Source organism: Symphodus melops (assembly GCF_947650265.1).
Source record: "Symphodus melops genome assembly, chromosome: 19".
NCBI lineage: Eukaryota > Metazoa > Chordata > Actinopteri > Labriformes > Labridae > Symphodus > Symphodus melops.
The window spans coordinates 5,013,296-5,028,053 of record NC_136709.1 but is presented as its reverse complement, the minus strand read 5'-3'; the positions used below and the strand labels follow the sequence as shown (position 1 = coordinate 5,028,053).

Genomic DNA, 14,758 nt, shown 5'->3' with positions numbered 1-14,758 from the left:
TCTTTTTAGATTACACAGATTCTCCTTTTAGAAGAATGCATTTTTATGCTGAGGTAGGCTACATTGTTTCTATTTGCAAGACACATTATAATTCCTGCAACATTTTACTGACACTGAGCTGTCCTTGAGCAAGGCACTTCCTGTACCGCACATGCACGGTTGCTCTTAATGGCAAAATATAATTTTGCAAGTGCAGTTTATAGAAAATGAAACTTCCAGACTGAGTTTTTTTGAGTGTGGAGTTGTCACTAACTGAGCAGTATAGTCTGAAACTGACAAAGAAACTTCATGTCCTTTTTTTCCCCAACATCGGCAGGTTGTTTGACTTCCCTTAGAACAAAAGTAGGCACCTGTTTGCTGCTTGCAGACTGTCACCATGAGGAAACAGCGTTAAGTGGATGTGACTGCTCTGATTGCACTCCCTGGGAAAGCGAGAAGAAATAGCCAACCTCTGATCACCAACGCGTCATATAATGTTTCAGCGCACGCCCCTCCCCCTGTCTCGTTTTTTCCCCCTCACTCAACCTCTCCTTTGACTCACAGAGACGGCTCACCACTGGTGCACGGACCGTGGAAGATACGGGCAGAAGATGGCTGACTTAGCCGGGCACCGCCAGCCCTCGGCGGCATCACCAGCGTCACTCGGGCCGCTGAAAAGCTGCAAGACATCCGCCGTCTGGCGACTGTAAACAGCTGCCTCTCTCACCCCCTCCTTTCCCCCCTCACCGCAAATATTGACAGAAGTATCACAGAGAAAACATGGCAGAGATGGAAAAAGAGGGCAGACCTCCGGAAAATAAAAGGAGCCGAAAACCAGCTCACCCGGTGAAGAGGGAGATAAATGAAGAGATGAAGGTAAAAAGGGCACTGTGTGCCCGGCTGCATGTGATTACGCGTGGAAACGAGTGGAGTGGCTGTGAGGAACATGCATGTCTGTGAAAACACGAAGAAGGCGTCCTCAGTTGAAATATATGATGCACTCAGTTGAAATAGGCTGCATGATAGTCAAACTTTGATTTATGATTTTTCTACTTAAGTTCTATTGTCATGTATCCACGTTGAGTGCCAGCCTCAGCAGCGCACCCTGCCAAAACGCCGCCTGCACAATGGATGCGGCACCCATTCACTGCTGCTGTTGTACTTGTAAGTTTTGGATCACTCAGAAAAAATCACTGCACGTTCCTGACGCTTCATGTCATAATTTCTCCGTTTGTGTACCCTGCCTTTCATGGCTTGCCCAGAGTTAATGGAAAATCCGGTGCGTCAGTGAAGGCGTCAACAGTGCCTCTACTATTACTATTTATACGGTTACAGTACGGCACAGCGGAAAACAGCCTATGTGCATAATTAGTATGAATCAGTGGGGGAACACTCGCCTATCCAAGATGCCTTCTGCGTGGATTTGTGTTTATGTACGTGTATATGTGAGCGTGTGTATGTGTTGCCCAGAGGCGTGTGATCCAGATGTGCGTCTGTGCGCTTTACGCACTCGACAAGAGCACATTGTCTAGGACTGCATGGTTATCCGCTGTAATAATTACACATGTTGTTTCTATTCGTGGTTTTTATTTTCTGCTCGGTGCACATTGTGATGTTTGAGCTCCGCGCGTTTTATTGTGGAGAAAGAAAAAAAGAGTGTTCCTGATATTGGTGTGTGTGTGTGTGTGTGTGTGTGTGTGTGTGTGTGTGTGTGTGTGTGTGTGTGTGTGTGCGTTTGTGTGTGGGGCACAGGCTGTGTGTCCGCTTTGTCTTCATCTCGTCATTGTTTGTACACATTTGGCCGGGGACACTGAGTGTTAGGCTGTTACGGGTGGAAATGCAGGTGATCACATCGACAAGAAGAGTGGAAATTGTGATTTCAGGCTTTTAGAAGGAACAAAAAAATGCGATGGAGGCAGAGTCCTGAAACAACCCTGGAATAAAGCCTTTTTGGTTTTAGACCTCTCCAAAATACCAGATGTGTTCATGTGTCCCTGCTTGTTGTATTTTACAGTGATACATAACACATATTGCTGGATTTATTGATGAAAATGTAGGTGCTTTGTTGGTGAGCTTCGCTGCAGAAGATGCTTTTCTTATTATAGAGCCTTTAGGAAAACAGAAAACTCCAGTGTGGTTGCATTATAATGCAGCCTATTAAAAAGCTGCATAGCACTGATTTTGCATTTACTCGTTTGGTCCACATGTTGCTGCTTGAATAGATGCTTTTCAGAGTTGTCTTCATTTCATAAAAATTGCACAGAAGGTTTGCAGAATGAGAATTTTTTTTTTCATGAAAAGAATTTTTGAGCACTGATTGGAGTGGATTTTTCTCTTGATTTGGTAAAAAAATATATATTTGTCCTGCTGTTCATTTTGTGATGAATTACAGTGTGTCCCTCCTACTGCTGTGAGGCCCTGGTGACAGAAGGGAGGGATGCAGGGTGATGGGGGGCATCAGTCAGGGTCTCTCCAGCGAGACATTTCCATATTCCTCTTTATCAGAGGAGCACTTGAGGTGGTCTCAGTGGAGCATTCAGATTAGGAAATCTTTATGAATGTAATTGAAAGCGTTCTCTGGACACATTTTAGCACATATTCAGATCTTATATTTTTGAAATAAAACAACTTTAAATGTATTTTCAAACATAATCTTTTATGATTTATCAGATTGACTTAATCATGATTTTAAAAAGATGTCACTCATCAGTCAAAAATGATGCTTTATTTGCAGGTCAGTTAGTTTTATTGGTAGATTATATATGCAGTGACAGGAGTCATTATTCATGTTTCAGTGGACTGGCTTCTCTGCCAATATGTTGAACATCTCATTCAATAAAAGCCTCTTTATTTATAACTCCATAAAGCACTGTGTGGTAACACTAGTAGTTAGGGAACTGCGAAGACAAGCCTCGCCAGACCAAATATGGCTTGTGTTAATTTTTTAAAAAGTCAATACAAAATACAGATATAGTGTGATATTGATGGTGCGTACACTTAACCACTCCCATGACAACTCCAGCATCTCGTATCAATACCAGCGAAAGATACTGAATGGTGCAGCAGATGTGGTTATGGTGTCAAAGCACTTTCATAGGCTAAACAAGTTCGATTGTAGCTCATTACACAACCTTAGATTGCATCTCCTATTGCACACACGCACATATTCCCACACTTCAATGTCTGTCTGCTAATTTAATTTAGGAAAACACTGATACAGAAATAGAAAGTAGGGGAGTCAGAGAGCTGCAGATGCTCCTTAAACACCTTCATTGTTAATGTCATGTTATTGCAGCTAAAATTGCATTAGGTTAAAAAGACTCAACATGATAAAACATTAAGTAATTGTTGGCTCGTTACTTGTAAAACTATAAATGTGAAAGAATCATTGCTACCTGCAAAAAAGGTTTATTAAAAGGATGGCATTATTTCAGTAAACTAAGTTGACTTTACCGTTTTTCTATTTAAAAAAAAAAATCCTCTTGAGGACAAAAACCTCCAGTTTGTTCCCGTCTCTCATCTTCAATATTTCAGACCATTGCCGGGGGAAAAAACACACACACACACACACACACACAGACGCACAATGTGCCCTTGTGAAGGATCATACTCTGAAAAACCAAACAGTCTGACAGTGTTCCCTTCATCTGGCTGCTTAATGTGTGCCATGGTAAAATAAGCCCCGGTGAGTAATCAAGGAGAAGAGGGAGTGGGCATGGAGGGGATATAAGAGGCTGGAGAGTGGGCTCAGAAACAGTGGAGAAAGGAATGTATACAGCGCGGGTCTTGCTAAGCTGTAAAAACTGTAATCTGAGTGTCTCTGCTGGATCAGATATCAAGGAAAGTAGAGGGAAATGAAAGCAGAGGAGAGGGAGAGGCTGAGGAGAAGAGAGAGAGAGAGAGCAGGGGAGTGGAAAAGTGGAGAAGGAGGAGGAGGCGAAAGGAAACTTGGCGTGTGGATTCGGGAATGTTATCACGGTGTACAGTGACCTGCTCTGGTTTCTACCCGCAAGGTATCTGATTCCCACCACCATCATTTACCACAGGCCCTGCTGACCATGAAGAGGTCTTACTGGAGGGAAACAAGGTGGAGAGGCAGGATTTTAAACGTGTTTTATCATTATAAGCTGCTGAGGCCATTGCAGAAGGGCCAGCAGTGAGTCTGTACTGAGTATTATCACTAATTATCCTGTGAAGACTCTGCAAAACAACCAGCTCTGTGTGCTCTGTGTGTGGAACTTTGTTTCTGGGAAATGCTAAAGACTGTTAGGGGAAATAGTTGAGCTGTTTTCTTCCCTCACAGTATGGATGAAAACAAAATATACCATTGACCAAAAGTTAAAGCAATCATGCAATAAATGGTTCAATGAAAGCAGGTGGACCTCACAAAAGTTTTAATACTGCACAATAAGCTATTACTAATAGTACACACTATTATGATTGTTTGTATACTAGATAAATCAGGCTGCTAATGCAATCCAATACATGCATATTTGGATGGCTGAAATGGTCTATGTACAATTTAACAGCCCCATCATTGATAGTGTAGTGGTACCCAAGAAACTCCCATGTTCTGCCGCATGAAATTGATAATTTTGTCTATGAGGTCTGGTGGCTCTGATCGAAGTTGGGTAACAGCTGGTTCAGGTTTAAAAAAAAACATCTTACTTAAATGTACAGTAATGTGGATCTCTGTAGGGATCCTTTACATACCATTGTAAGACAATTAGAATAACACTCTGAACTCTCAGTGGTATAAGCAGGCACTTCCAGTGGACCTACTTTGATTGGTAACCAATGCCTTTGTTCCAGACAGGAAAGTTTGTCTGGTCTCTTCCGGTTGAGGCTAATGCTGGAGCAGTATTACTTAAAGCTCCTCCCAGGACATTTTGTTTTGAGTCAACATCACATTGTCTGCGTGTGGACAAAGCTTTACGTCTTATCTCTCCGCTCATCTTGTACATGCTGTTTCTGCAGTGTGCCGGTAAGCCCTTGGTTTGACCTACCCAGCGGGAGCCGTTAAAGTCGTGAAAAATGTAGAAGTAGCCAATCTGGTCTCTGATGGTCTTATTTGCTTTTGTAGGACATACAGAGGCATCAGTGTAAATATCAGTCGGTTTCATTTATAAAAACTCTCACAGTAGCTTTAATGGGATACTAAAATATAAAAAAGGTGTTAGTTATAAAAACAAAACAAATAACCCTTTAAAATTATTTAAAGGGTTTAAAAACGATCCTGATAGATAATCTTAATAAAGCAATCAATTCAGAGGAGCCAATCATTTTCTCTGACATGGTACAGAGTTATGTCAAGTTTTTTATATAATCACTCAGGAAAGGTTGGATCATTTAAACATGACTAATTAAAAGCCAACATTTGGAATCTCACATTCATGTCTAACTTGGGTAAATGAAAATATTACCATGTGTATCATAAAATAGAACTGCATTCATCCATCTCTGTATCCTGTGCAGAGGTGCAGAAATTTGAAAGCAGGCTTATATGTTTTGCTAAACAATAGCTATACCATGGCAACAACATAAGCTGGAGGATAATAATAAATATTTTCCGCCATAAATGTCCATATTTTTGAATCACTGCAATGCTAGATGCATTGTTGACAAAACCTTTGAGAAGCCTGGCATGTCTACTGCTCTTTCTAAAACCTCAGGACCAATGAAAGAACAAACAGTGAGGGTATTAACATGCTAACCTTTTGGAAAATGACATCTTCCTCTTTCAAGGGTTTTTAAGGATGACTTGAGAATATTCTCCCAAGAGGGGAGCTATGTGTACGCCCCACTGATGGCTCATTGGTTGCCATGTTTGGAACTTTACCGTCCAAATGCAAAGTGTTTGCCTTGGAATGTAACTCCATGGCCATCAGCTATTTAGGACGTATGCATGTATTGTAAAGGAGTGAGCTGATGATTACTAAGAAAAATAGAAAAATAGTTGAGCAAGTCAACAAACCGTTAAATTGGAATTCAATCTCTGGGGGAAATTAACATCTCATATAGAGCCAAGTGTTTTGGTTTTCAGAGTACTTCTCTCTGAGGCGCTTTAAGGGACATTCTCCGATGGTAGCACTAAACAAAAGATGCGGGGACATAATAAGAACTCATCTTCTTTACATACTGTAAATCCTAATTTGGCAGCTTCAAACATAAACTGACTTTTTGGTTGACCTCAGTTCTGTTAGAAGCTTTTAAAAGACTTAAGGATAAATAAAGCTGTGGAAAGGAGATGTAGTTTGTGTTAAACTGGATCAAGAGGCTTTACATACAGTGTTAGATATAGACATCTGTAGCTGTCTCTGTGCCTCCAACGCCTCTTCCTCCCCAGCCCCACCAGAGCCAGAGTTGGTGCCGCATGCTTTCATCAGCCGCCAACCAGGATTAGATTCCACTCTTAATATTACTCCCACTTTCTGAAAGTAGTGGGGTGACACAGAGGACAGGATGGTAGGACTGAGCCAGACAGAGAGAGAGAAGCTGTGGTTTTGTCTCAGATGTTGATGTGGTTATTTAACAGCTACATCCGTTTTTTTTTACTTCAGGTTGGTTCAACCCATTCCTTCAAAAGGAGGATTTTCTCCTTCATGTTTTTTTTTAGTTTCAAGGTTTAATCCTTGTTGTTCGGCTAATTGCTTCAGATATGCTTTCCAAGGTTTGCGCGCAAGAGTCTGTCAGAGCACTGTCAATTTCTGGTTGATTATGAACTGAAGCTGATGCCTGTGAACTCAACAGCAAACGTCTTTTCAGTATTTCAATATTCATTTTGATTATGAGGATCTTATGACGGTCTTACTGAAATAAAAGTTAGTGCATACGATGTATTAAAATGAATTTCAATCCAAATAACATTTATTGCCCTTAAAGTTTAAATGTCGATGTTGCTAAATGTGAATTTGTTGTGGGTCTTCAGGACAAAAGTTACTTAATTAGTTATAGAGTAGTTTTTCTCACATGGACCTGGATATACATCGTAGGTCATTAAGTTGATGACAACATATTGAAAAATTATTTCGAGGGCTTAAAGAATTAGCTTTGTGATTGCATTAATTTAAAATGTCTTTGAATAAAGCCACTCATTTACACTACACAAGTGAATAGCAGCAGATGCTTTGGTGTTTGGCTTTTAAAGAATTTGCCAGTTTGAGAATTTCACATGTTTTTCTTGTAACCTTTTGGTGCAGTTGCTACTCAACCAAAATGTAAGCCAAAATTGTATCTTTTTTTTCTTCAAGTTCTAAATAACAGCTGTTCCAGCTGCTGACTATGAAATGAATTACAAAGCAGGTTGTAACTCACCATGCATTGATCAGCGATAGTGATTTATTTTTCAGATCTCAGGATTTCTGCTTTTTCCACTGGTGACTCTGACAACCCAAGCTGCATATTTAAAGCTGCACGATGCTGTTATATTGTCATCAAATCATCCACACCACTGCAATCCAGAGAAATGTTCCTTACTGTTCAAAAAACAGAACATTTTAAAGAAGCACCATTAACCATACACTCCGATTTTTTATCTTCTTAATGAGAAACTTTACTATCATACATATATATTTTTTATTTCAAGCCATATTGCCGGGGCATTTAAGAATATAAACTTCCGGGGTCGCCGGTGGCGCAGTGGCAGTGCACGCGATCCCATGTATTGAGGCTCAGTCCTCGCGCGTGGGCGGCCCGGGTTCGCGTCCGGCCCGGGTTCGCGTCCGGCCTGTGGCCCATTTCCCGCATGTCTCTCCCCACTCTCTCCCCCTTTCCGACTCTATCCACTTTCCTCCCTCTATAATAAAGGCATAAAAAAAAAAAAAAACGCCAAAAAAATAAATCTTTAAAAAAAAAAAGAATATAAACTTCCACAGTGTAATGGTTGCATATGGAGACCAGTGGCCTTTAGCTAACTATTTTATTTAATACATCCAGGATGTCAGGTGGATACCCTGTTGAATATAAAACTTTAAATACCACACAGAAATGACAGGAATTGAGCTGCCTTACTTTTTTCATGACAGTTAATGGAAGTTCCCATTAAATGCCATGAGAGTGTGTTCAGTAAATTGTCTACAGATGACATGGTTGTGTGTTTAGCTGTCAGAACCTAACTTTAGCTCTGCTCAGGCAGTGGTGCTAAACCTGACTTCCAGGAACCTTCAGGCAGCGTGCTCTGCTGTCACTCAGCATTGTTCAAGCCCGAGTGTTGTTCAAACCAAAGCTGTCCTCATTAACAGCCTTCACTTCTAAACCTTCATATTTAAAAAGCAAACAAACGCTAAGACACAAATCTGGAGATTGGAAGAGCTTTCATCAAACTTTAATTGCTCAAAAAAGTGCTGCACATCCTGTCATTGTGGATAATGACATGTCATGTGTTTGCATGCTGTGCAATGAAATGTTCCTGCAGATACAGATGTGTGATGTGGTGCTTCTCGACAAAACTATGTGATACTTTGACTTCACTTGTCATGATAATCTGAACTATGGCTGAAACCTTTATGCCCTGTCTTTCCATTGACTTTTCACCACAGCGATATTTCATAACAGGCAGATCGATAACTCCTGTCATTCTTCATTACTTATGCTTTCCCAGTCTTTAGACTGAGTCCTTCAAACAAGTGTGGCCAATCACTGCTACAGATGAGAAACTATTTTCTTCATAAAAAACTGAGGTAAAACTGATCCTTGATTATATTCTCCAAATATGAGATGTACATGCAAAAAAAAACAACATTTGATTTATTTATTTATTTTTAATCACCAAGGGGAAAATTAAAGTTTACAGTCTGTTATTGAAAAAAACATGCTACTCACCCACATAGGCCTGAAATCCACACAAGAGCAAATGTGCTGATGAAGCAGGAAACAACTTCTACCTTCTGCTACTTCTTTTGTTTGTCCAACATGGCCTCAAATATGCAAAGAGACACTCTAAACCAGTGTGTTGATTAGTCTGTGCGTCGGCTCATTACCACTCGTATCTCCCTTACTGTAAAACCTCTCGAAGCAATATCCAACCTGCTCTTTGTGTTGTTGCTCTACTAATTGAATTTGTATTAAATAATTGAGTCATAGCAACCTGTGACCAACAGGCTCAATGCTGTGTCAACTTGTAAAAGGAGCTAATCTTACTTCTCTCTTTTAGAGCTGCAAAGGGTATTTTGTTGTTTAAGTACTCAAAAATAACACTGAAAACTTTCACTTTATCTGCCCAAATGAAATTCTGGTCACTTTTCCACCCACAGAAACTCAAAAAATCAATAGCTGAGCTATTCCTCCAGCAGTGAGTGAACACTCTGCAGAGAAATCTGGACTCACACAACTTTCAACCTGATCTTTTCACTCTTCCCCTTGATACAAAGAGTCACAAACTTATTATTTATGGTCATGTTTTAACAAGCTACGCTTAGTGGCCAATCATGTTTCATTGTAGTTAATTTTGTTCTTAAACAGTGCTTTTGACCTGTTTGCTAAAACACAGCATGTATGTGGAAAACCTATTCCGTCTCCTTTTTTACTTACTCCTCAAACACCGTTTTCAAACATGGATATAGTCTCAGTGATGTCACCCATTGGTTTCTGAAGATTGTTTCTGACACCCAAAGATGGCAGTCATCATACTGGAAATGTTGACACCTAATGACATTTTGGCTAAAACATAAAACCCACAAAGGTGGAGCTGAGGCACACAGAATGAGTCCTGGTCGAAACAGCCAAGCCCACAATTATACCTACTGTATGTACAACTCTTTGCCATAATAGAACTGTAGAATCTGTACAAGCTAACCACTTGTCCACTGGTGCCCCACATTGGGTCTGTGTAATAACCAGATAAATGCTCCCCATCGTCCATTCAGAGTTGATATAAAAGAAAAGTCCAGACCGTCCTTTCTGTTGAAGCTGACATTTTCCTGAAATTACAAATCTTGTTTTTGTTATAATTAAAGGAAATTCTGACATTATTATGCCATAAACATGAGGTTTTAGCTGATAGAGTTGGTTGTCTTCTCATTGAAAGATGAGCATTGCACTCCTCCAGTCCACATGTTGAAGAGTCCTTGAGTAAAATACTTAACACCAAATGAAGTGCTTGTGAGTGTGCGTTATATATGACCTTAAAGATAAGGCACCAGGCACTGCAGCCTCTGTGTTTGACAATGTGTGTGAGTACCTGAATGTTGACAATCATTGTGTTCACTTTATATTACAGCACTTTTTTCACCACATACTTTAACAAGAACCCAAAGCAGAGGGAGGAGGAACAGATTTGATATCAGGGGACATAGCTCAGGGTAGGCCATGTGGATTGAAACACAGCTATAGATTGAGGATAACATTGAATGTAAACTCCCTTTGCCGAGTGCTATGTATGTTTTAATTTGCTCTCACAGATCAGAGCTAAGAGTCAGATGTGCTGGGTGGCACTGAAAAGCTGTGACACACACTGACATATTGAATGGAGCTGTTTGTAATTGACATCTAACAGCTTGACGTGGTGACTCTGAGGGAGAGCTGCTGCCATGATGATATAATGAAAGAAAGTGGGACTGGCTATGATAATGATCCCACACATTTTGTCAGTTTGATCTAGAGCTAGCCCCCCCCTACTAGCAACATCATGTGCTATACAAACTGCTATATTTTTGGTTTATGAATAAAACTTTTAATTTCATGCGTGTCTTATTAAGTTACTAAAAAAGTTAAATATTCCACAGCAATATGAAAAAAGATAAACTTACAGCCTCCAAGCTGATACTCTAACTATCTGTGAATAACAGTTTATCACACAGACTACATAATTACACCTGATACATTGTCAGCTGCTGTTTTACCAGGAACACATTTGTATTTACTTACCACAGAGATCAGTAAATAGATGTGCCTGGAAATATTTGTGCTGAGAGGTGCATGGAGATAATGGGCTATATGCATTAGCAGGGTTACGGTTTCGTTTAGAGTACACAAACCTTATTTACCGTTTCATGGGAGGCTTTTATAGAGGGAATACTTTAATGGATCACCTGCGTAGTTGGGTAGCTTGATTTATTTTTGCATTCTGACACTAATTTTCAACAGGGTTAAGGGTCTGTGACCTTGTGCTTCAGGGCAATGTTTCTCTATGTCTGACTCTACTATCATACACTGTTTGCTGTATTTATATATACTGAGCTCAGATCATCTATTTACTACAGAGTGACAGCTACAATTGTTAATGTGATAGCTCGGTTTTTATAATGGACCTATGTTCTGAAATAATCTTGTCATGTCTGGAGAATATTGGAGAATATGTCCAGCATCTCCTGTGTGCTGCAGGGTTCAGTAACTGTTCTCATCAATGGAGTCTGGTGGCTTTGAAGAGATGTGGTGGTCAAACTGCTCTGGGTACACTTGTAGAATGAAGATCTACTTTATTAACACATTAAATCAACACGTTTCAGGGTTGGTCTACTTTGTTTATAAAATGTATCTTCAGGTGTCGCTGGAGCATTTGGACCTCTTATAGCCTTTTCTCTTCATGCAGCTTGTTGGTAAAGTTGTGCCAGAAAATCCCAGTCTGCTTCTCAGAGAGCTGTGTAGCCAATAACTCTTTCAGGTTTAAATGGATATTAAACCATAACAGAAAGGTCTACACTTGTGGTGATTCTATTCAGTCATTCTATTTGAAAAATTGAATGCGGCAAAAAACAAGCCCTTTAAATGGATGTACCTTAATAAATGAACGGTCATATATTATGTAAAACACATTTTATCATGTTTTTTAAACACTCATATTTTTCTCTAGTCTGTCTACTAACCCCTAATTATGGGGAAAGTTGTTCCTCTCTCTCTCAAAGTAGTGCTCCACTTTTCTGAAAATGTGGTCTCAAACAGGCAATTTTGAGATTTTCCCTTTGTGACATCACATAGGGCAGTAATCCCTCCCCCAGTTTGGGGACTTCCACAGCTGAATATTCCCTTTCACCTTAAATTCCCAAACTCTTGGTACCAGATCCAAAAATATGTAAAAATGTGAATCATGCTGAAAAATTATGGAAAACCCCTTTAAGAAAAATCTGCTATTTTTGTGTGTCTAAAACGATTTCTAAAACCCCAAATAATTGGTGTCTCACCAATTATTTGTACACACGTATGTTCTTGTTTAGTACCTCGTCTTTCGGCTGTAAAAGGTCATTTCCCCCCTGTGTCTGTTTAGATGCTGATACATCCAGATTTTGTTCAACAAATCAGATAATCTATAAGCTTTAAAGTATTTGTTTATGCATCATAATGTCATGAGTCATCATAATGTCCTTATCTTTACTCTCACTGTGTCTTCTCTGTCCATTGGATTCAATGTTACTCTCCTATAAGTTCTCTATATGCTGGTTAGTGTGCCATGATCGGGTTCTTATCACAGTCTTTATTACACCCTGATAACATCCTCCTCCTCGGTTATTGTGCCATGAGAGAGGCCATTAGTTTGGCTGGGTGCACACAATGTAGCATTGGGACGGACCTTGACCCAATTAGGTTGACCTATACTGACAAAGAAGATCTGGAGGAGGGAAAAAAGTGGTTTTCTCTGGGAGAAGCTTTAAATTTTGAGTGAGACCATAATATGTCCTGCTAATTAGTAGAATAGATGTGGTATTGTGGACAAATCTAAGAGGCTGGTTATAAAGTCAAGGTCTCAGGAGAGGCACAGCAGATGCAACAATGAACCAGATTGTTGCATTTTCATTTAAAGAAGTGCCTCAAATCTTATTTGTCTTCATCTTATGTTTAAAAGAGTTTTGGAAGGGTAACATTTATTTTTGTGACATTTCTTTAAAAAGTTCCATTACTATATTTCTCTTTCTCTGTGTCCTGTATGAAGATCTTTGTCTCAACAGCCAAACGTTTGTTTTGCAGAGTTTTGCAGAGAACACCATGAATGAGCTGCTGGGCTGGTACGGTTATGACAAGGTGGAGCTGAGAGACTCTGACAACGTGGACATAGGGGAGACTCCACAGCACATCTCTGTCCTTAAAGGTATGGCGGCACTTTCTGGTCTACATGTTCTCATTGGTGACTGCAGGTATTTGTAGAGGCAGCCCTGTTTGGAATGGTAAATATATATATTTGAGGGGAAATCTGACCTATATTTGGGCCTTAAATCATCTCGTGTGTAGCCTTAAAAAAACGTACTTTATCACTTGTGCACCAAAGTGTTAAAAAGTGATTCTTGGTTTCAAATTTTAAGCATGATAGGCTTTAACTAACTCATTGTTGTTGTAAGTGTCCATGCATGTTTTTTATTTCCCTCAATCTAATTTTCTTTCAGAAAACTTGTTGCCAAAAATCACAGCCTCAAAAGAGAGAGGTGAAGGCTCTCCAGACAGAGCCAACAATTCCCAATCTTTGCCAGCCACCAGGAACGGAGTCACAGAGCCCTCCACAACACCGTCCACCTCAACGTCCAGCAACAGGGAACATGGCAGCCTGCCCATCATTGTCCCCATGATCCCCCCGCCTCTGATCAAGCCTCCTGCAGGTAGGAAGCATGCCCTTTCTGAAAAAAAGTACAGAAGAAGAATTGAAAAAGATTATAAAAAAGTATCAAAATGTAGTCAAATGGGCACCTCCAGAGCTGTTTAATAAAGTTAAAACTTTTTTAGCTTCATCCCTTTTGGTGTGTTAAAAAGGCTACATTTTAATAACCTAAAAGATCAAGGTCATTTTCAGCACATTGCCAACACCCTCCTCCAACTAGAAGGAGCTGCCATAGATTTAATCCACAGATGTTCTCCAGACAGATTCCATTGTCATGAAACCTGCAGACCTATCTCCACCACTTAACAGAAAAATTGGATGTTTATGCAACATGTAAACTTGCTGTCTTTGCAATGGCCGGAAAGCCTCCAAAGAAGGCAGGAACAGGCGACTAATGAGCAAGCTACCTGCTGTACACCTTGTTTTCCTCCACCTGCCCAAGTGTCAATATAACCCAATCAACTCTCCGAGGAAAAAAGTCCCCGTTCCCCGGCCAGACAGAGGGCTTCATTATCCCTTATGTCTGCTGTGGCACAGGAGGTTGGTCCGCCCCGGTGGAGGGAGCGAGCCGCCTTGGCATCGCCCAAGAGGAGTCCCTGCTGGCCCTGCCTAGGCGGGGAAACAGATGGTGTGGTCCAACTTAAAGCTCAGCACCAACACACCACCCGGTCAACACCCCCTTAGACTCACCCCCCCCCCCAAAACCCTCACACATATGCTGAATTATTCATGTGCCCCGCAGAATCCGACAAAGGACCTTTTGAGTTGCAGGTACAGCGGATGATGGTGGCATTTAGCATGGAAGCTGCATAATTACTGACAGATTCCCTCCCTCTCATGCAGATGTGACTTCTTTGAGATTGGCTTGTTAGAATGAAGAAAAAGCAACAAAAAAAACAATTCTACTGGAAGACATCTCTTTGTCAAAAAATGTTAAGATATTGTGGGAGGTTTTGCTTTTCTCCGATATGTGGAACACAAATTATTGAAAGCCCTGAACCACCCACCTGGTCAGCAAAGAATCAAATTTTGTCTTTTTTTTCTGTCATCAGTGCAGTTGCCAGTAATCCCGACGGACTCAAAAAGGCAGGAAAACTGTAAGACTGAGAAAGACATAAAAGATTTGCATGTCGGTTCCAGTGTGCTATCTTTAGGACCCAGGGGAGCTGTTCCCTTAATTGTGGGAAGTCTTCGCTTAAAATCTGACGACCCTGAAGATCCATTAAGCTCAACAAGAGGTGAAAAGCCCGGCTAGCGTGC

The 14,758-nt window shown here is 40.5% G+C and overlaps 1 protein-coding gene across 4 annotated transcripts in view; it reads left to right on the top strand.

Annotated features, from left to right (window-relative positions):
• The first annotated feature begins 496 nt into the window (after positions 1–496).
• The window catches only part of sobpa (sine oculis binding protein homolog a), a 43,503-nt gene continuing 29,241 nt past the window's right edge, over positions 497–14,758 (top strand). For all 4 annotated transcript variants that reach the window (XM_079369927.1, XM_079369925.1, XM_079369926.1 and 1 more), the window contains exons 1-3: positions 497–855; positions 12,877–12,997; positions 13,290–13,499. In XM_079369927.1, the coding sequence (XP_079226053.1) occupies positions 760–855; positions 12,877–12,997; positions 13,290–13,499 (427 nt within the window). In that variant the 5' untranslated portion in view covers positions 497–759. The remainder of the gene's footprint in view (positions 856–12,876; positions 12,998–13,289; positions 13,500–14,758) is intronic.